A 23888-nucleotide genomic window follows, 5' to 3' on the forward strand; every position below is an offset into this window, starting at 1 on the left:
TTCGGCACACATATTTGGGGTCCCAAAATACCTCTAGATTTCCAAAATCAGGCAAATCGAAACTTGAAACTTGGCTTAAGTAGTTATTATAGATGTATTGCAAATGGTATTGCAAATAGGCCATATCTGACCTTTTTACGTATAGCCCCCATATAAACCGATCCCCAGATTTGGCTTGCGGAGCCTCTTAGAGGAGCAACATTCATCCAATCCGGTTGAAATTTGGTACGTGGTCTTAGTATATGGTCTCTAACAATAAAGGACAAATTGGTCCATATCGGTCCATAATTATATATAGCCCCCATATAAACCGATTCACAGATTTGACCTCCGGAGCCTCGTGGAGGAGCAAATTTCATCCTATCCGGTTGAAATTTAGTACGTGGTGTTAGTATATGGTCTTTAATAACCGTGCCAAAATTGGTCCATAGCTGACCATAATCATAGTCTCTAACAACTATGGACAAATTGGTCCATATCGGTTCATAACAGCCCCCATATAAACCGATTCCCAGATTTGACCTCCGGAGCCTCTTTGAAGAGCAAATATCATCATATGCGGTTCAAATTTGGTACGTGGTGTAAGTATATAGTCTCTAATAACCATGCAAAAATTGGTCCACATAGGTCAATAATTATATATAGTCCCCATATAAACCGATCCCCCGATTTGGCTTGCGGAGCCTCTAAGAGAAGCAAATTTCATCCGATCCGGCTGAAATTTGGTACATGGTATTAGTATATGGCCTCAAACACCCGTGCAAAAATTGGTCGAAATCGGTCCATAATTATATATAGCCCCCATATAAACCGATCTCCAGATTTGACCTCCGGAGCCCCATGGAAGAGCAAAATTCATCCGATTCGGTTGAAATTTAGTACGTGATGTTAGTATATGGCATTCAACAACCATGCATGAATTGGTTCATATCAGGCCATAATCATATATAGCCCCCATATAAACCGATCCCCAGATCTGATCTCCGGTGCCTTTTGGACAAGCAAAATTCATTCGATCTGATTGAAATTTGGTACGCGGTTTTACTATATGATATTTAACAAACCATGCCAAAAGTGGTCTATATCAGTCCATAATCATATATAGCCCCCGTATAAACCCATCCCCAGATTTGGTTTTGGAACCTCTTGGAGGAGCAAATTGCATCCGATTCTGTTGAAATTTGGTACATTGTGCTAGTATGTGGTCGCTAACAACCATATCAATATCGGTCTATAGATAAACCGATCCCCAGTTACACAAAAATCGGTCCATATCGGTTCATAATTGTATATAGCGTCCATATAAAGCAACCCCATTTTAGAAGACGATGTTAAAAAGTTTTAAGGTACCTTGCCATCGATAAGTATTACCACAAGCCAAATAAATCGATTGTGGATGACAGTCTTTCGTAGAAGTTTCTACGCAGTCCATGGTGGAGAGTTCGGCCTGGCCGAATTTACGGCCCTATATACTTGTCTTATTTGGCTCAATTCTAGGAATATTTAAGGTCCATTAATAGGTGTGCTGAATATGGTAGGTATCGCTCTATATTTTGTTATAGCCCCCATATAGACCGATCTTCCGATATGACTTCTTAGGCACTACAGTTTTTATCCGATTTGAATAAAATTGGAATTCTAAAGGTATTTCAGGTCCATAAATAGATGTGCCGAAAACGGTGTATATCACTCCATATTTTGATATAGCCCCTGTATGAACAGATCCAGTGTTTGTCCCCAAATTGGGACAGTATAGCCCCAAAATTGGGACAGTATAGTCCCCAATATTAATTAAAATTCCTACCAAAAAAGCAGGAGATCGGCGATCGTCTTCCAAGTGCTCGATAAATAAAAATTGATCACCATGTATTAGGTGAAAGTGCTCCTTCATATGCAACAGTAAAAACTTGGGTTGCTGAATTTAAATGTGGTCGTACAAGCATTGAAGATGAACCACGTAGTGGACGTCCAAAAACACACGCAAAAAAATAATTCTTTCCTCCCAAACGAAATTTTAGACAAACAAAGTTCGTTTCTCATTTGCTTTTCGTTGAAAGGAAGTGTATTTGGAAGAAAAGTATATACTTTTTGTGATAAACGTTTATTCTTTTCCAGGATGTAAAAACAATTTCATAAAGACTAACTCCAAAAAATTTTTTTCTGGCTAATTGCATTTTCCCTCACATCTTTATCACTTCCACGAAGTTTTTTAGTTCTTAGCTCCTTTTTCTGTAATACAAACAGTGTAGAAGAAATTATACGATTTTATAAATTTTTAAAATTTTTTTTACCTTTCGCCTGGACGGCGAATCGAACCGCGGACCATGCAATTTTTAAGCCAACACACTATCCACTGAGCTATGTAGCCGTTATTGTCATCAATAGACAATTACCCATATAAGTTATATTTATATAGCATAGGTTGCGGGGCCCACGTGCCGATTAAACAAAGTTTATTTAACAGAAAAATGCATTTAGTTGGGCACCGTGGAGCAGTGGTTGCTACGTCCGACTTGCATGCCAAGGGTCGTGGGTTCGATCCCTGCTTCGACCACAGTTTATTTTTTTTTTTTACATATATTCCAGATATGGTGGGAAGATTCCCAAAAAATTGTTCAGCATTATATTCTACTATATTAAATTTTTACTATGAACTGTAAAATGTGTCTTATTAAAAACCTAAAGTCAGAAAAGAACAGTGTTTGATATAAAAGAAATGGACTGTGTTGTTGGTTTAAAAATAAATTTTTTTTATAGAAAAAATAAACATTTTGTAACAAACGAATTTTTTTCGTGATAGAAGTGTATACTTTTCGATGCAATTCAAAAAACTCTAACAAAAGAAAAACGTTTTCGGTACACGTTTTCCAAACGTTTTTTTTTTCTTTGCTTGTAAGAAGTTTCCGAACCGCCCTCATAATATGGGATATATTATTTAAATCAGGGAGGAACACTGATGAGCCCGAGACCGATTCTTAGTGTTAATTTTAGTCATGCTGAGTAAAATTATAAATCGGCATGTAGGACACCAAAATAAAATCCAGTTTCCGCTTCTAGCCTAAATGCTATTTCAAGAGGAGCAAAATTTTCTTTTTTGCATTTTGATGATTTTTAATAGAATAGAAATAAAAAACAACTGAAAATTTTTGCATCCACCCTTGAAAAAAAAAAATCTCCAACTTGGGGGACATCCCCAATCCCGGCAACACTGGAAAAATTTTTCGCTGTGATTTGAGAGGCTTTTAAACAGCGCAAGTTTTATCAGATTTGCCAGAAATTCACAATCTAAAACAATTTTACGTTTACAAAGATCTATGTCGAAATTGGTTTTTATCGGTCTATGTTTTGATAAAGTCCCCTTATAGGCGGATCTCCTATTTTGAATTCGTCGGCATTCATAAATTGTGATAAGTAGAGTTCAAATTTTGAAGCATCCTGACAATGCTGAATATCCTTTTATTCTGAATCCAAAGATATCTGAGGCGCCTGCCTCGTACTGAAGTTACTTTAAAATACCCAGCAAAAGCCCAGCAATAAAATTTGGAAGTTCTTCCAAAGGCACAACATTAAAAGCACTTCCCGAAGATGTACTCCCAGTGATGTTCTTTATATTAACTACACAGGAAGTTCTTTTCATTCCATTTTTTATAACATGCTTTTTCATATTGTTAATGGGTAATTTTAACTTTTTATACCCACCACCATAGAATGGTGACGGGGGTATAATAAGTTTGTCATTCCGTTTGTAACACATCGAAATATCGATTTCCGACTATATAGAGTATATATATTCTTGATCAGGGAGAAATTCTAAGACAATATAACGATGTCCGTCTGTCTGTCTGTCTGTCTGTCTGTTGTAATCACGCTACAGTCTTCAATAATGAAGCAATCCTGCTGAAGTTTTTCACAAACTCATCTTTTGTCTGCAGGCAGGTCAACTTCGAAGATGGGCTATATCGGTCCAGGTTTTGGTATAGTCCCCATATAAACCGACCTCCCCATTTGGGGTCTAGGGCTTATAGAAATAGTATTTTTTATCCAATTTGCCTGAAATTTGAAATCTAGAGTTATTTTATAACCATAAAGAGGTGTGCCAAAAATGGTGAGTATCGGTCCATGTTTTGGTATAGCCCCATATAGACCGATCTCCCGATTTTACTTCTTGGGCTTATAGAAACCGCAGATTTTATTAAATTTACCTGAAATTGGAAATCTGGAGGTATTGTAGGACCACAAATACGTGTGCCAAACATTGTGAATATCGGTCCATGTTTTGGTATGGTCCCCATATAAAACGACCTCCCGATTTGGGGTCTTGGGCTCATAGAAACCGTAGATTTTATCTGATTTGCCTGAAATTGTAAATATTCTGGTATTTTAGGCTCACAAAAACGTGTATCGGATTAAGTTTTTATCGGTCCATTTGGTAATGCCTCCATATAGACCGAGTTCACTTCTTGAGGGTGTAGAAGGCGCTGTATATACTTGTTTTTGTTTCAAATTGGTTAAAAACAGTTTAAGAATTCATAAAATGGTAACAGGTTGGCTGATAAGTCCCCGGTCTGACAAGAAGATAGCGTCGCTAGTATTAAATGCATATTATTTTTATATAGTACCAACCTTCAAATTATTCGTGTCAAAATTTGAAGTCTGTAAGTCAATTAGTTTGTGAGATAGAGCGTCTTTTGTGAAGCAACTTTTGTTATTGTGAAAAAAATGGAAAAAAGGAATTTCGTGTTTTGATAAAATACTGTTTTCTGAAGGGAAAAAATACGGTGGAAGCAAAAACTTGGCTTGATAATGAGTTTCCGGACTCTGCCCCAGGGAAATCAACAATAATTGATTGGTATGCAAAATTCAAGCGTGGTGAAATGAGCACGGAGGACTGTGAACGCAGTTGACGTCCGAAAGAGGTGGTTACCAACGAAAACATCAAAATAATCCACAAAATGATTTTGAATGACCGTAAAGTGAAGTTGACCGTGATAGCAGGGGCCTTAAAGATATCAAAGGAACGTGTTGGTCATATCATTCATCAATATTTGGATATGCGGAAGCTCTGTGCAAAATGGGTGCCGCGCGAGCTCATATTTGATCAAAACAACAACGTGTTTATTCTGAGCGTTGTTTGCAGCTGTTAATTCGTAATACACCCGAGTTTTTCCGTCGATATGTGACAATGGATGAAACATAGCTCCATCACTACATTCCTGAGTCCAATCGACAGTTGGCTGAGTGGACAGCGACCGGTGAACCGTCTCCGAAGCGTGGAAAGACTCAAAAGTCCGCTGGCAAAGTAATGGCCTCTGTTTTTTGGGATGCGCATGGAATAATTTTTATCGATTATCTTTAGAAGGGAAGAAACATCAACAGTGACTATTATATGGCGTTATTGGAGCGTTTGAAGGTGGAAATCGCGGCAAAACGGCCCCATATGAAGAAGAAAAATGTGTTGTTCTAACAAAACAACGCACCGTGCCACAAGTCATTGAGAACGATGGCAAAAATTCATGAATTGGGCTTCGAATTGCTTCCCCACCCACCATATTCTCCAGATCTGGCCCCAGCGACTTCTTCTTGTTCTCAGACCTCAAAAGGATGCTCGCAGGGAAAAAATTGGCTGCAATGAAGAGGTGATCGCCGAACCTGAGGCCTATTTTGAGGCAAAACCGAAGGAGTACTACGAAAATGGTATCAAAAAATTGGAAGGTCGTTATAATCATTGCATCGCTCTTGTAGGGAACTATGTTGAATAATAAAAACGAATTTTGACAAAAAAAAAAATCTATGTTAGACCGGGGACTTATCAGCCAACCTGTTCCAAATTATTAAAATTTTGTCAAAAAAAAAAAAAACTACACAATCCAATCTAAAAAAATTTGGAATTTTTAAAATATTTCAGGTCAAACGTTTCAGGCAGGCGTCAGAATTCTTTAAACATTATAAAAAATACTTATTTGACAAAATATCACAGATTTTTTTTAATTTACATACAAAACATTGAATTCGGATCATACCTAATGAAGTAATGCAAATTTAGTGCACCGGCTGTTGAAATGGAGGACTTCCGTACTATGACAAGCCCATGTTAAATTCATCGCTTCTGCGTCAATTTTGCACCACTTCCGGATCCAAAAAGAACATTTTCATTACTTTTTTAGCGACGCTTTTTTTTCTGGGTAGGTCCAAGAGCATCTGACATTCATCTGAATGACATTCATAAATATCGAATCATAAGTGCTATATCTACATTATACAATTTCGTAGCACTATAAAAATTATATTAATTCGCATACCTATTAACACCATCCCATCATTTATTATTCAACTGTTTTTCCCTATGGCATGAATACCTTCCCATCAGTTACTAATGCAAAGACCCATATGTAATAACATTGTGATTGTTCTCTATGACTATGCATACGATTGTGGGTAGTTATGTATCTGTGAATGTGTGTTTGTGCTAAATGTTATTTCTAAAATGGATTATCCATGTCCTGCTGTGAATTGCAAAAAAGAGTATTTGCAATGTCGATGTGTGTGTGTGTGTATGTATGCGTGCATGCATATTCCCCATGCTGTGCTCTCTGGTTAAATTCCATCAAAGGCTTGCCCAACATCTTTCTAGTAAAACATCACGCAGCACATTGATGTAACGCAACAATGAAAACTGTGTTAGTTTGAACATTCACGTCCATAAATCACGTAGCAATCTCTCGTTTTTTGGGGAATAGAGTCAATTTTCTTGACTATTTAACAAAAATGGAGGCTTCGCTTTTTGTAGTAATTCGTTTTTCTTTACGGCTCAGGAATGCATTTCTAGGATAATATAAAATTGGGAACGTGATATTTAGTAGATTATCTTATGGATGAACATGACGCACCATATATTCAATACGAAAGATTTCATGAACATTTATAAAATGGTCATCTGTATGTTATATGTTACTATACTATTTTAACGGAAGAATTTCTTTACATTGTAAAAGCCGAATGAAGTGTTGTCCCTCAACAATAATTCGGTACTTAAATTTTACGAGCTATGTTGAAAGCAACCATAGGGAGCGTCCCATATTTTTGTGTGATCGGTAAGGGAGACCGTCTCCTAGACCGACATTTTGAAAACTGAATTTAAGTTCTTTGATTTAATCTACACTTTGAAAAGAGGTACACGGACCAGAAAGACTGTTTCTCATACGTACACTTACATATGAAGTGTGCTCCAGGTTACTGCCCAAACATTGAGTGGCTATTGTGCGGACATAACCGATTGGTTCTAGGAGACTTTAATGCCCACCATGAACTTTGGCATTCACTCCTAGGTAATGACCAGAGAGGCATAGCTTTGGCAGAGCAGATAGATGACTACACATTTTGTACGGTGAACGAAGAGGCCCCCACGAGAATTATGGGTGACTGCAGCAGTTCGCCAGATATATCTTTAGCGTCGCCTGGTCTGATAAATGACGTTTCCTGGCAACCTGTCATTTCATTGGGATCGGACCACCTCCCCATAATTCTCACCATTAACCGACCCTCCGATTTCATAACCTCTGAACTCCAGACGTTTATCAATCAAAAGAAAGCCAACTGGGAAGGCTTCAGAGAATACACCGATCGCCGCTTCAGTGAGCTCCCGTCCCCGTCTCATGTTCATGTTGCCCAGAGGGCGTTCCGGGACATCATCAACGCAGCAGCCGCTCGCTTCATACCCGCTGGTCGAATTGCCCAAGTGAGGCCCAACTTCCCAGCCGAAGCGGCGGGACTCGCAGACGAGCGTGATGAACGCCGTCGTAATAACCCTGCTGATCCTAGAATCAGAGAACTAAATCTAGAGATTAGTAAGATAGTCGACGAGCACAAGAGGAACACTTGGTTAGAGCACCTAAAGCAATGTAACTTAGGCACAGGGACTGGTAAATTGTGGTCAACAGTGAGAGCCCTCTCGAACCCCGCTACAAGGGATGATGGGATTTCAGTCACCTTTGGCGACGTGACTGATCCGAAGAGATGCGCCAAATACTTCAACCGACTGTTTGTCGAGCATCCCGAGAGTGATAGAGCGAAAAGGGGAGCCACTCGTCGCATACGTGGTCTCCGAGCCGACGACACACCACAATTTACCGCTGCCGAAGTTACCAATGTCATCAACAGCGCGAAACCATCTAAGGCGCTGGGCCCCGACGGAATTTCAATGCTAATGCTGAAGCATCTGGGAATACTGGGAGTTGAGTACCTGACCAGACTCCTCAATTTGTCCTTGGAATCACTCATTATTCCCGATGTCTGGAAGATGGGAAGAGTGATTCCACTACTGAAGCCAGGCAAAGATTCGAGTAAAGGTGAATCGTACAGACCGATATCCCTTCTCTCGCCAGTAGCCAAGACACTTGAGGCACTACTCCTCCCCACCCTTGTGGAGAATTTTCCAGCTGCCCACCATCAACATGGATTCCGTAAGGTACACAGTACGACGACGGCCTTACATGCCATTTCGACACATATCAATAGGGGACTTAACCAACCCAAGCCGTGTCATAGGACGGTCCTCGTGGCGTTTGACCTATCGAAAGCGTTCGATACGGCCAATCTTGCCACATTATTCGAGGACATCGAGAACACGTCCCTACCGGCAGGTGCGAAGCGTTGGGTTCTGAATTATATGTGTGGACGCCAGTCGTACGTCGAATTTAGGGACAAGAAGTCAAAACCCCGTAGAGTTAAACAGGGAGTTCCTCAGGGCGGGGTGATATCTCCGGCACTGTTTAATCTCTACCTGTCCTCGATTCCACCCCCTCCTGACGGCGTCGAGATTGTGTCTTATGCGGATGATTGCACAATCATGGCATCCGGGCCCATTGTTGATGACATTTGCGATCGATTAAATGTCTACCTCGCTGATCTTACCAGTTATTTCACTGCAAGAAATTTGAGGATATCTCCCACCACACTTTTCACTACATGGACGGCGGAAGTACGCAGGCAGTTGAGTGTCAGAGTCGATGGCGAAACAATTCCGACAACAAATTACCCCAAGATTCTCGGGGTCACATTCGACAGCCTTTATAAGTCGTCCGCCCATGCCACTGCAATTTGTAATAAGCTCCGCGGTAGAAACAAGGTCCTCAAGTCGCTTGCCGGCAGCACTTGGGGTGCGGACAAAGAAACCTTGTTAACTACATATAAGGCAATTGGCCGGTCAGTGGTAAACTATGCAGCGCCAGTGTGGACACCTCAAACGAGCGATACGCAGTGGAATAACATACAGACCTGTCAGAACGCTTCCCTTAGAACCGCAACAGGATGTCTCCGCAGTACACCCCTGGATCACCTTTATGCGGAGACTAAGATCATCCCAGTGCGTCGACACAACTACATGTTGTCAAAGCAGTACCTCTTGGGTTGCCATCGAAGTTGTCATCCGAATCACCATCTTGTGGATAGACAACCTCCACCCAGGAATGTAAGGGTTGATCTTCACCTTCTAGAGCCAGAGATCCAGCGTTACAAAAGAGAGCCTCTAGATCAGGCAGCATACCAGACAGGTCTGAACAGGATTCATGAGGATACTGTAGCTGAAGCGGTGAGAAGCTACAAGGTTAATCCTGTTCTCGGAGTCCGACCGCCGCCCATTGCACCGGAGGAGAGAGACCTCCCACGGCAGACAAGGGTAGTTTTGGCCCAACTAAGATCAGGCAAGTGCAGCGCCTCAATTCATACTTATCAGTGATTGATAGCAGCGTAGCTGACGTATGTCCCATATGTAATCAAGGGCCACATGACACTCGTCACCTTTTTGCTTGCCCAGCTAAGCCTACCCGTCTCACTACCAGATCACTCTCAACACACCCCATCCTTGTCGCAGAGTTCCTTGATCTGGCTACCAGCTGAACTACACAAGCATAGAACAAAATGGATGAAACTACATTAACAACTGTTACAACAACAACAACTGTTTTTCATATGTTTTGGTGTAAAAATTATATGTTTGGAAGTCAAATTTTTTTAACACAATATTTTTAAGTGCAAGCATATAATGTTCATAAACTAGCATAACATGTTTGGGACGTATATGTTAATATGTTAGAACATATTATGTTTGGGACATAAAATTTTTGTAAATATAATATGCTTAGATGCAAACGTATATTAATTTCGAAATAGTCTATAAACATATATGGGTTTAGAAAGAGAGACCTAGAGAGTATGCTGCAAGTAAAATAATGGAAGTATCCAATTGACGCCTTAAAAATATATCCACACACAGAAAATGTCATTAAAATTTTCTTCTACCAGTGTATGCTCTAAGGTGAAACATAATATGTTTGAACAATACAAACAATATTTTATTTGGACCAATCCTGAAAATATATATGCCTGAAGCAAAATGTGTTTGGGGTATATGTTACAGAAGCGATTTTTTTTGAGGGTGTAGATTGTTCCTATTCCATACCATATCCTTCGATACTTGCATAGCATCCCAGAAAAAAATTGGAAGCTCCTCTAAACGTACAACTTTAAAAGCACTTCTACAAATGTCCTCCCAAAGATGTTCTTTGGTTTAACTACAGAGGAAGTTATTTTAATTAAATTTTTTATAACTCGACTTTTCCATATTTTTAAAAGGTTGGCCGATAAGTCCCCGGTCTAACAAAGAAAACACATTTTTTTGTCAAAATTCATTTTTATACCCTCCACCATGGGACGGGGGTATATTACTTTGTCATTCCGTTTGTAACACATCGAAATATTGCTCTAAGACCCCATAAAGTATATATATTCTGGGTCGTGGTGAAATTCTGAGTCGATCTAAGCATGTCCGTCCGCCCGTCCGTCTGCTGAAATCACGCTAACTTCCGAACGAAACAAGCTATCGACTTGAAACTTGGCACAAGTAGTTGTTATTGATGTAGGTCGGATGGTATTGCAAATGGGCCATATCGGACCACTTTTACGTATAGCCTCCATATAAACCGACGCTCAGATTTGGCTTGCAGAGTCTCTTGGAGGAGCAAAATTCATCCAATCCGGTTGAAATTTGGTGCATGGTGTTAGTATATGGTCTCTAACAACCATGCAAAAATTGGTCCATATCGGTATATAATTATATATAGACCCCATATAAACCGATCCCCCGATTTGGCTTGCGGAGTCTCTAAGAGAAGCAAATTTCATCCGATCCGGCTAAAATTTGGTACATGGTGTTAGTATATGGTATCTAACAACCATGCAAAAATTGGTCCACATCGGTTCAGAATTATATATAGCCCCCATATTTGGCCTCCGGGGTCTCATGGATGAGCAAAATTCATCCGATTCGGTTGAAATTTGGTACGTGGTGTTTGTATATGGTCTCTAACAACCATGCGGGAATTGGTTCATATCGGTCCATAATTATATGTAGCCCCCATATAAACCGATCCCCAGATTTGACCTCCGGAGCCCCTTGGAAGAGCAAAGTTCACCGATCCGGTTGAAATTTGGTACGTGGTGTTAGTATATGGTCTCTAACAACCATGCAAAAAATCGGTCCATACCGGTCTTAAATATATATAACCCCTATTTAAACCGATCCCTAGATTTGACCTCTGGAGTTCTTGGAGGAGCAAAATTCATCCGATACGGTTGAAATTTGGTACGTGGTGAAATGTGGTACATTGCGCTAGCATATGGCCGCTAACAACCATGCCAAAATTGGTCCATATCGGTCTATAGTTGTATATAGCCGATCCCCAAAAATAATCTACCAAAATTTTATTTCTATAGAAAATTTTGTCAAAATGTTATTACTATAGAAAATTTTGTCAAAATGTTATTACTATACAAAATTTTGTCAAGATTTTATTTCCATAGAAACACCGAAAAAGAAGTGAATTGTTTTATAGTAAGAATGAACTACCTCGCACGAAAATTGAACAAAATTTTACTCCACATTTTGAGATTTCCCCAAAGCGTTGTTAAAACCAGGAAATTTTAATGCCCTGTTGTACTTTTAAACTGTAGTTCACATCATCTCATAGAAGAAAAAAGTAACTAAAAGTAAAGAAGAAAATCATTGGCGCCAAATCATGACCATTTTGACCAAACAGTAGTTCATTCTTACTATTTTTGGGAATCGTACGAAAATCTTCTTTTGCTTTAGTTCATATTGAACTTATGTGTACGGTCATTGAACTTTATACTCACGTTTAGTTCATAAAATTTTTGAGACATACTTAAAAAAAGTAAGATTTCATTAAGCTGTGGAAAATTTCGATAAATATAATAAAATTTAACTACAAGCAAATAAATTTTTTCCAATAAAAATAAGTTAAATTTAGCGTTAGTTTAACTACGGAAATGTTTTTCTGTAAAAGTTTGTCAAAATTTTATTTGTATAGAAAATTTTGTCAACATTTTATTTCTATAGAAAATTTTGTCTAAATTTTATTTCTATAGAAAATGTTGTCACATTGAATTATTTATATACGTATTTAATCGGCCTTGTTTGTTTAATATATACCCCGTATGGACTAGTTAACTTACAATTGAGAAGACGGTGTAAAGAAGTTTTACCGCAACCCAAGTAATTCGATTGTGGATTATAGTCTTTAGTACAAGTTTCTATGCAATCCATGGTGGAGGGTACATCAGATTCGGCCTGGCCAAACTTACGGCCGTATATACTTGTTAACTTTTTTTTTGTTTCAAATAAATTAAAAACAGAGTAAGAATTAATAAAATGGTACAAATTTTTAAGATTTTGTCGAAAAAAAATGAAATATTCTTTCTAGAAAAATTGCGAATTTGTGAAAAATTTTGAAGTCAAACGTTCCAGACAAGCGTTAGAATGCATAAAAAAAAACATAGAAAATTAAACAAATTATTTACTTAGCAAAATATCAAAAAAAAATTTGATTCACATCCAAAACACTGAATTCGGATAACACCTTAAGAAGTGATGCAAGTTCAGTGCAACAGCTGTTGAAATGGTGGAAATCCCTCCTTTGACAAGCCCATGTTAAATTCATGGCTTCTGCCCCAATTTTGCACCACTTCCGGATCCAAAAAGTACATTTGCACTGCTTTTTTGGCGACGCTTTTTTCTGGGATTTTTATATACCTGTTGCCATATTCTGACCCTATTAAATAACAATTTGGAGTGTATCGATTGTGTACATTTCAGCCAAATCGGAATCGCAATAACTGTAGCATAACACTATCGTTTGAGAGGACAAGAGTATGTCTTTTATATTTCGGGACTGGGTAACCCTAATGTTGCAATCTGCCCACTGACAGTTCTATCGTAAAGCTTGACATTTGCTATGATACGTAGTCATTGTGTTGACTACAGCAACTTAAAAGATTCATCTCGTCCAAAAAATGGAAATAAATCGTGTTTTTTTCGTGCGATTATTTTTTACAAAAATCTCCTCGTGAATTAACTCAACAACATCGATGAATTTAATTAAATTTCTAGTGTTCATCGATGGCATGGTGAATTCAATCGAAGTTGTAGTTCACTCCAAGACGAATTTCATGAATGTTATCCACAATAAGTTGTTCCGGAAACCATTGATGCTGTGCGCTCTCTAATATTGAAAGATTGTCAAGTGACCCACTGTAAGATTGAGACAACCTTAGGCATTAGTGGGACCAGCATACATTCAATATTGCATGAACACTTGACCGTCAATAAATTTATTCGCATTGGATCCCACACAATTTGTCGCCCAAATTGTCCTTATCCAATTGTCGTTTCGGTGAAAAAGCGTAAACGTAGGGTTGTACAACTTTTTATACCCACCACCCACCATAGAATGGTGATGGGGGTATAATAAATTTGTCATTCCTTTTGTCATTCGCAATATTAATTTCCGACTATATATATTCATGATCAGTGAGGAATTCTAAGAATTCATGTCCGTCTGTCTGTTGTAATCACGCTACATCTTTCAATAATGTCGCTATCGTCCGTTTTTTGTTTGCAGGCAGGTCTAGTTCAAAGATGGGCTATATCGGTCCAGGTTTTGATATAGGCCCCATATAAACCGAAATCCAGATTTGGGGCCTTGGTCTTCTAAAAACCGTATTTTCTTTCTGATTTGCCTGAAAATGGAAAATCTAGGGGTATTTTAGGACCACAAATAGGTGTACCGAAAATGGTGCCTATCGGTCATTGGTTCGGTATAGCCCCCATATAGACCGAACTCCCGATTTTACTTCTTGGGTCTTAGAAATTGTATTTTCTTTCTGATTTGCCTGAAATTGAAAATCTGAAGGTATTTTAGGACCACCAAAAGGTGTGTCGAAAAGGGGTTTATCGGTCCATATTTCGGTATTTATTACTTCTTGCTCTATGGTGTGCTATATCACCCACCCAGCAAAAAATTTGGAAGTTCTTCCAAAGGCACAACTCTAAAAGCACTTCCAAAAGATATACTCCCAATTATGTTCTTTATTTTAACTACACAGGAAGTTCATTTAATTCAATTTCTTATATCTAGCTTTTTTCATATTTTTAATGGGTAGTGTTAACTTTTTTGTTACAAATAGGTTAAAAATAGAGTAAGAATTCATAAAATAAAAAAATGCTAAATCCAATCTGAAAAAGTTGTGAATTTTTGAAAATATTTGAGGTCAAATGTTTCAGACAAGCGTAAGAGTCCAAATACCACAGAAATTTTTAATTTACATCCAAAACATTGTGTTTATGTCACATAAACAATTGAAAAGCTTTTCCCGTCTAAAATACTAATTTCTCCAACACTGAAATCCCTACTGGGATTCTTAGAATACCCAATTACTTATCCAGATACAAATCCACACAAATCGATAAATTATAATTACAAATGACAACTAAAAACCTACAAAACTGTCAAGCCATGTCAAAACCACAGCTTCCGCAATAATTTTAAGTGACACTACTCTTTTTGAAATCATCATATCTACTGGTAAGGCGTTGTTTCAGAAAAGAAATAAATCCCTAACAATATCATCCATCTAAAACCAAATCGTTTTGTTCTTTTTTCCATTCCATCGTTTTGATATTGGTTGTTTCTTTCCTGTAATCTCATCTGGAGTACAAATCCCAACTATTATTGCAATAGTGGAATTTGTTTCGGCTCACGAGAAATACTCTTCCAACAGGTTGACTGCACTCCCGCATACAAACATTTTGGTCCACTTCGAGCCAGATTCCAACAACACTGTGACAAGAGCTCTCAGAGAAATCAACTCCACAGAATCCACAGCATCCACTCAACGCCAGCATCGCTCCAAACAGGTTAGTTTACGTTTTCGTCTTTTGCTATATTTCATTGCTCATTTGAATTTCGGTGTGGTAACAACTTTGTTAAATATTAGAATGAAATATTCGAGAAATCAAATTTTATAAAGTGAAAAGAAAAAGGGAACAATTGTTATATATTTGAATTTGATGAAACAAGCATTCTACTATTGGGAAAATATTGAGAATTTATGAAAAAGGAAATATTGTGAACCTAATTGGAAAATCTGCGTATGGAGACCATAGAAGCTAAAAATCAAGGCTATTGATGTCTGAGGCGAGGTATAAAAATTGAAGAGGAAGATTTTTTAATTTCTAAGATATTGTGGTGAGTCTTAAATCTTCAATAGAAAACAAAATCGTCCATATGTATGCTAACCCACGTGTTTCACTGGGTCACCAATATGAAATTCTATGCTCGTAACAGAAGCCTGTTGTAATGTTTAACATGGCTCTGCTATGAAGATATGCCAATGATAATTGTTTGCTTTACAGATGTACCCTTCCCTCATCCTTCTACACTTCTCCAACACCCATACATATTTCTAATTTCTCATTTGTCGCTCAGCAATCTATTCTCCTTTTCCCGCCAAACCACACATACGCTTCTCTCCTCCACTTCATACACTCATTCAGTATAAGAGTCCCTCCAATTCTTATCACTTGAGCGATTTATTTCTCTACCAGCATTAGCTGACGTCCACGACTCCATACAGCGCCCCTCTTGTTCATGTCAAATTCCATGTATGTGCTGATCGTACCATCAGCTACAGTACAACCTCTGTTTTATTTATTTATTCTACTTTTCATTTTTGATACGATATTTTTTCTTCAAATAATTAATTAATAATCATTCTTATACATTCATAATTAAACAAAAAGTTTTTGTCATAAAATCAAAACATAGTATACATTTACACAGAAAAAAAAAAACAAATATTTCCAATTAAAAAGTAAATTGAAGATTACTTTTCAAAAAGTTAAAATAAATATTAATTATTTAAATTAAACATATAACTTACAAGTTAAAATAAATAAATAAATAATAAATAATTTAAATTTAACTAAAAAAAAAAATGTTCGGAAATAATTAATTGTCATATATATTCTATAAATTGGATTATTGAATATATCAAATTAAAAGTAAAATTACACTATAAATATTTTTCGAAAATTTTAAATAAATATTAGTTAAACTGAAAGAATGTTTTTAATGTAAAGACTAATTTTTTCTGTGTACTTGTGGAAAGTAAGAAATTGTTACTACACATAAACCATTCGTGTATATAAAAAAAAAGTTCCCCTTTACATAAAACTGAAATATAACACTACAGCCATCGAGGTTGCTCTGTAAACTTTTTGAATACCAACGCTCGTTGCCCACAATTACCTTTTCTTTATTCTGCCAGTTTAATACTCATCATAATCGCATTGGGTTTTATTTACGTGTGCTAACCAAAGTTCGCAATTACTCTCAGAGATATTTTCGTTGTACTCCGACCCCCCTTTCCATATTTTTTTTCTGCCCACTATACCTCTTCATCACTTGTACAATTTTGGTTGTTTCTGTATGGGCGTAATCGGTGTACTCTCGTTCTCTTAAACTCCATTATCTCTTTACTCTTGTGGAATGTATTTTTTGATCTATGCAGAGAACCCTTGGTTGCATACAAAACAGTTGATTTGGTAAAAGTGTTTGTAATTTCTGTTTATCGAATGCGATAGATACAAAATATCTATTGAGTACGTAAAATTCTTTCATAAAAATAAAGTAGGGTTGTCGAAGCGTGTTTATTCTTTAGTTTTGGGCACAATTTTGGTGAATTATATGGGGTTCGGGAAACTGTATTTATTTCCAAAGAATTTATGAGTTGTCATTGTGAATTTTTTGAGAATAACTTAACACGAATATAACAATTTTTTTTGTCGAAACCCTTTGTCGTTAGTACCTATCTGATTTAATATCATACTTTATTATGGTTTTAAATCATTTAATAAGTACTAAATAAATAGTAAGAATTTTTCCATATTTTTTTTAATCCTACCAATACGATAAGTGGTATATATTTTCATTAAAATTCCTACATTGTCCATAATTTGGGATATCCTATTAATCTGTGTATGAAATACTAGATTTTTTGTTTCGGGAATTCGTTTACAATTACGGTTGAAGATCTTCTATCTCCACTACGTGATTGTAATATTACCTCAGTCCATTAGATTCAATATGTCTCTTAACCGATTTATCCGTGTTTCAGACAGGTTGGTTGAATTTGAAGCCAACCTTAATGATAAAAACACCCCTCTATCGTCATCATACTTAGTCGAGTCGCATATGGAAGAACTGAAAGCACTGTGGGAGGAAATTAAGCTCTCCTATGACCAGTGCCTTCAGGACATTGAGGCCGACGGTGATGATGAAGATGATCAAGAGGGGGGTAAAGAGGGCATAAATCCGGAAAAAGCATCCGAATTAGAGACCGTCAAGGGGAAGTATCGCAGTGCATACACGACATATTGCCGTTGCAATGCCCGACTGAAAGAAATTTTATCTGACCACTTTTCACCCAGGGTGAATCCAAATCCTCAGTCTGTCACTTCGCATGCGGTACACATCCCAATTCCAGAAGCTCCGAACGGCTTCAAGTTGCCACCGTGCGAAATCCCAACTTTTAAGGGTGACTTCTCAACTTGGCCAACTTTCCGGGATATATTCAAAGCTGTTTGTTTGAATAATCCTAGATTGAGCTCCGTTGAAAAATTGTTTCACCTCACCCGAAGGACCCAAGGCGAGCCCCATGACATCGTTAGTAAATTCCCCCTCACTAACGATAATTTCGAGATGGCTTGGAAGAGTCTTTGGCTCGTTACGAGAATAAAAGAGTTCTCGTGAACATACAACTCAAGAACTTATTTAGTCTTCCGGTGATTACTGCTGAATCTGGAGCCACTTTGAAGAAGCTTCAAAGAGATATGAATTCTAGTATCTCACTGCTTAAACAGTACGGCATCGAAATTGAAACATGGGACCCAATTTTTACTTTTATTTGCTCCAATCGTTTACCCGATTCCACGCTCACGTTGTGGGAACAGACCCTGTCGGATAAAACAGCGATTCCTAAGTGGTCTGAATTGGACACATTTCTGACAAATCGTCATAAGACTTTAGAGTCAGTGTCCGAAATCCGGAAACAGGAACCGAATCCCACGAATCGTTTAAAGCTCCCAACTGGAAAATCCACTAATCGGGGAAATCCGTCGAATGTGAAAACATTTCAGAATAATATTTCTGAACCAAAATGCACATTATGCCCCAAAGAATTCCATATCATTCGCAAGTGTCCAAAATTTTTAAAAATGGATCCGAGTCAACGATTTTCAGAAATTAAAGCTAATGGTATGTGCATAAATTGTTTTTCTAAAGTTCATACAGTCAAGAGTTGTAACAGCAAATATTCTTGCCGCTTTTGTAACAAAAAGCACAACACTCTACTCCATAAGCCACAAAACGAAAAACCTAATAGCACCGAACTCAATCCGAGTGCAGCGGTTTTTCCATCCACTTCATCATCTATACAGTCCACTTCTAGAAATGAAACTGTCCATTCATGCTTTTCGACCAGCTCTCGTGGTGTTTTGTTAGGAACTGCTTTGGTGAAGATCTGTCACAGTGGGTTGACATATACTGCTCGAGCTTTGGTCGATTCGGGATCCGAGGGAACTTTTGTTTCCCAAAAGCTTTTTAATATTTTGAAATTGCCATTTAGACGCACTAGTGCCAACATATCAGGATTGAACAACACTGTGTCGGCTGCTGTACAGAAAGAATGTTCTTTTGTATTAGGGTCCAATACGGATGAAAATATTGCAATTTTCACTACGGCACTAGTGGTTCCACACCTTTCGGGAAATCTTCCCTCTAGGACCTTTGAAATTGAATCACTTTCGAAACTTCCCAACATTCCTTTCGCTGATCCTAGATTTTATGAAAGTTCCACAATTGATGTCCTTTTAGGAGGGGACATTTTACCATCCATTATGCTTCCTGGCCTTAAGCGCGATATTTGTGGATCCTTAATGGCTCAGGAAACAATATTTGGATGGATATTGACCGGACCCATTCCAGATACTTCCGGGGATATTTCTCCCAATATAGTATCATACTTCTGTGAAATCTCACTGGATAAAGAGATTTCACGATTTTGGGAGATAGAAGATCTTCCTCGGAAAAAGTTCATTTCCGCTTCGGATCAATTTTGCGAAGATTTTTATGTCCGCACGACGACAAGAAATAATGAAGGGAGATACATTGTTGCTCTTCCATTCAAGGAGTCTTATCCGAATGATGTTGATCTCGGCCAATCAAAAAAGATTGCCATGGCCCAATATTTTCGCAACGAAGCCCGCCTAATCCGCACTCCTGCTTTTAAGGAGGAATATGATAACGTCCTTGCGGAATATATAACTCTAGATCATATGAGTCTAGTTAGCCCTAATTCAATTCCAAATTACTCCAAGTGCTATTATCTGCCACATCATGCAGTTATAAGGCCCGAAAGTGTTACTACCAAAGTCCGAGTGGTATTTAATGCTTCGGCCCCAACTTCCAATGGGGTAAGCCTAAATGATGTGTTACATACAGGTCCCATCTTACAAAATGAGCTCATTGTGCTCATCCTAAATTGGCGACTTTTCCAGTATGTTTTCAACGGCGACATAACCAAAATGTATCGCCAAATTCTTGTAAATCCCAGCCAAAGATCTTTTCAACGAATTCTTTTTAGAAAAAATCCTCAAAATCCTTTAGAGGATTTTGAACTTAAAACTGTCACTTTTGGAGTCAATTGTGCGCCTTATCTGGCAATTCGCACCATGCTTCAATTGGCAGATGATGTCCAACATAAGTATCCAAAGGCTAGCGAAATTCTTAGAAATTTCATGTATGTGGACGATGCATTAGCTGGTTCTCATACTATTTCGGAAGCAATTGAGGCTAGAAATCAACTTATTTTGGCTTTAAAATCCGCTGGCTTCGAAATGAGAAAATGGACATCTAATTCCAAATCAATTTTATCCGATATCCCGTCATCCGATTTACTTCATGCCGAATTTTTAGAATTCGATGACTCCAGTACTGCTAAAGCTCTAGGCATTCGCTGGAATGCCTTATCGGATTCGTTTTTCTTCATTGTTCAAGATTTCCCCACTTCATCTACATATACGAAGAGGGAAGTATTATCCCAGATTTCAAAGCTTTTCGATCCAGCTGGTTGGCTAGCACCATGCCTCATAGTTGCAAAAATAATAATGCAGCAAATATGGGTTGATGGTACAGGCTGGGATGAAAGGATAACTCCAGAGTCCTTGAAAAAGTGGACTACTTTCCAAAGTAACTATCCGTATGTCAATTCAATAAAAATCCCTAGATGGTTCAACTATTCTCCAGATAGTGAGGTACAGTTGCATGGGTTTAGCGATGCCTCAGAAAAGGCATACGCCGCTGCATTATATATTCGTATAAGGGGCACAAACTTCATATCCACTCATTTGGTTGCTTCTAAAACCAAAGTTGCCCCAATAAAAACCTTATCGATTCCAAGACTAGAGTTATGTGGGGCAACTTTACTAGCCGAAATGATCGACCATATTGTTCCCCAATTGAGATTAAATGAATTTACTGTGGATTGCTGGACTGATTCCACAATTGTTTTATCCTGGCTTTCCAAACCTCCTTGCTATTGGGGTACGTTTGTGGCCAATAGAGTATCTAAAATTACTCAAATTATTCCACCTCACAGATGGCACCATGTTTCGTCTGAACTTAATCCCTCAGACTTAGCAAGTCGTGGTCTGACTCCACGCGAATTAATTGAAAATGAACTTTGGTGGCAAGGACCACCATTCCTTCGAAGTTCAGAACCTAATTGGCCAATTTTCGATTACGAAGATATCGATTTAGAGAGAAAGCCAATAAAGGTAAATTTTACCTATTTCGCACAATTTGACGATGTTTTGGATAGATTTTCATCGCTTCCAAGGGCTATTCGAGTAATAGCTTACATGTACCGGTTTCTGTATCGAACCCATCCAAAGTACAAGTCCAATTTTTACAGTCCCATGAAAGATATTTCCACTTTTGAAGTTCTTTCAATCCATACTAAGCTTCAAGTCATGTGTCAAAAGGTACATTATCCTAATGAATACCACGCACTCTCCGCAAAGAAAAATATTGCATCGTCTAGTTCCTTATTGAGTTTGAATCCGTTTATAGATAGTGAAGGCATAATGCGTATCTGTGGTCGTCTTTCAGCTTCGCCTGCGTTAAGGTACAATGAAAGACACCCAATTATTATACCATACAATTGCCAATATTCACGTCTTCTCGTGAAATTTATTCATGAAATCTGTCTCCATGGCGGTAATCAGTTGGTATTGAGGTTGATTAGAGAACAATACTGGATACCCAAGGCCAAAAATCTTATTAAAACGACCATAAATAAATGCAAACCATGCATTCTTTACAAGCATAGATGTCAGACACAATTAATGTCTGCATTACCACCTCAACGGTCAGAATTTTCTCGGCCCTTTACTCACACGGGCCTTGATTTCGCTGGCCCTTTTGACATTAAGTCATACTCCGGCCGATCATGTCGAATTTCGAAGGGATACACTTGCGTCTTCGTTTGTTTCTCCACCAAGGCGATCCATCTGGAAGCCACTTCCGAGCTATCAACGTCTGCATTCCTAGCAGCTTTCAGTCGATTTGTTTCCCGCCGTGGTTGTCCATTGCATCTGTATTCGGACAATGGAACAAATTTTGTTGGTGCATCCAGAACATTAGCAAAAGAATTCTTACTGACTTCCAATCAGTTATTAAGTTCCAATTATGTCCACCAAAATGTGACGTGGCATTTCATTCCTCCAGGTGCGCCACATATGGGTGGGCTTTGGGAGGCTGGGGTCAAGAGCTTTAAGGCTCATTTTAAAAAGGTTGCGGCAAACTTCAAGCATACATTTGAAGAATTTCAGACTCTCCTTGCAAAAATTGAGGCGTGTCTAAACTCGCGTCCTTTATCCCCGTGCTCTCAAGAACCATCAGATCTTTCTGCTTTGACCCCAGGACATTTCTTAATAGGAACTCCACTTTTAGCTCCCATTGATCCTCCAATAAAAGACAGTCCATTATCCATTGTAAACCGCTGGCAACGGCTTAAAGTGATCCACCAACATTTTTGTCTCCGTTGGAAAGAAGAGTACCTTAAAGAATTACACAAGCGCCATAAGTGGAAACGGGCAACCGATAATTTACAAGAAAATACCATGGTGGTCATACGTGAAGAAAATTTGCCACCAAACTGTTGGCGCCTTGGGAGAATAAAAAAGGTATATACTGGGGCTGATAACCGAGTTAGAGTCGCTGAAATTATTACGCAAAAAGGCATTGTTACCCGACCGATTACAAAACTCGTAGTTCTTCCTATCGAAGATACAGTTTAGCCAGTACTGCATAATAAGTACTTAAGTCATTCCAGATTTCCAAACGAATATTATTATTTTCTCTTATAGTTCCAAAATGCGTGATAATAAATCCACATCACATTCCCACCAAAATCGTAATAAACGGAGTACAAACCAATCGTACATTTGTCGTTTGTGTAGACAGTCTCATCCTTTACGGAAATGTAAGCGTTTCTTGGATATGAATATCTTGAAACGTCAAGAAATAGTACGCAAATACGGATATTGCACCAATTGCCTAGCGCATGAGCATTCTGGCAACACATGCTTCACTACAACTGGTTGTCGATATTGTAAAAAAGCTCATCATAGTCTTCTACACACCCATGCCCGGTTGGAATCTAAGAAACGAAAAGAAACAGAAGGCTTCAGCTAAAACTTCAGCTAAATCTCCAGCGTCAACTTCCAAGACACAATCGTCCTCAACATCGACGACTACTTCATCATCATTTAACTCGGCGAATACAACACTTTCGGCTATTTTAAAGCACAATGCTATAACCTTGCTTCCGACAGTAGTCGTGTCTGTCAACACAAAAAACGGAAATTGTACCATAAGATGTCTGTTGGACTCTGGATCGAAATCCAGTTGTATATCCTCCAAAGTAGCAGATAAACTTAATTTGACTACTCTTACGTTGGACGACGAAACTATCTGCCCACTCACATTGATGTCTACATACAACTCGGAAATTTACATCGAAACCGTCCTGAAAGTTAACAATCGGATTGCTATTCATACGCCTAGCAAATCGTTATCACCATCTTATGCTCGACATTTTTCAAACATGCTTTTAGCCGATAAAGAGTTCTACAAGTCTGCTCCAATTTCGATTATTTTAGGAATTGACGTATATTCACGTGTAATAAGCGAGGGATTTCTCAACAGGGCTGGGCTGCCAACAGCCCAAAACACGATTTTTGGTTGGTCTATTTATGGAACGTGCACTAACTAATGTATTTTTCGTGTCTCAACACTTTTTCTTTCGAATTAAAATCCACACTTAAGCAATGAAATATTGAAAATTTATGAAAACGTGAACTTCCACAAATGTTCTTATATAAGCACTTAAATATATTTGTATCTCAATACTAC

General features: G+C 38.2%; 2 protein-coding genes across 2 annotated transcripts in view; both read left to right on the forward strand.

Annotated features, from left to right (window-relative positions):
* The window catches only part of LOC142225136 (uncharacterized), a 44298-nt gene extending 21527 nt beyond the window's left edge, over positions 1-22771 (forward strand). The window contains exons 4-7 of the mRNA XM_075294913.1: positions 15133-15325; positions 17530-17533; positions 17596-18081; positions 18126-22771. Of these exons, the coding sequence (XP_075151028.1) occupies positions 15133-15325; positions 17530-17533; positions 17596-18081; positions 18126-22771 (5329 nt within the window). The remainder of the gene's footprint in view (positions 1-15132; positions 15326-17529; positions 17534-17595; positions 18082-18125) is intronic.
* Positions 15010-23168, forward strand: LOC142225137 (uncharacterized). Its single transcript, XM_075294914.1, has 2 exons — positions 15010-15268; positions 22841-23168. The coding sequence occupies exon 2, from the start codon at positions 22848-22850 to the stop codon at positions 23166-23168; it is 321 nt and encodes a 106-aa protein (XP_075151029.1). The 5' UTR covers positions 15010-15268; positions 22841-22847.
* The last annotated feature ends 720 nt before the right edge of the window (positions 23169-23888 follow it).

The sequence above is a fragment of the Haematobia irritans genome, chromosome 2 (genome assembly GCF_050003625.1).
Source record: "Haematobia irritans isolate KBUSLIRL chromosome 2, ASM5000362v1, whole genome shotgun sequence".
Taxonomy (NCBI): Eukaryota; Metazoa; Arthropoda; class Insecta; order Diptera; family Muscidae; genus Haematobia; species Haematobia irritans.

What these genes read in the sequence shown, in the direction of transcription:
- LOC142225137 (XM_075294914.1), top strand. Translation starts at nt 22,848, where the DNA reads ATGCGTGATAATAAATCCACATCACATTCCCACCAAAATCGTAATAAA.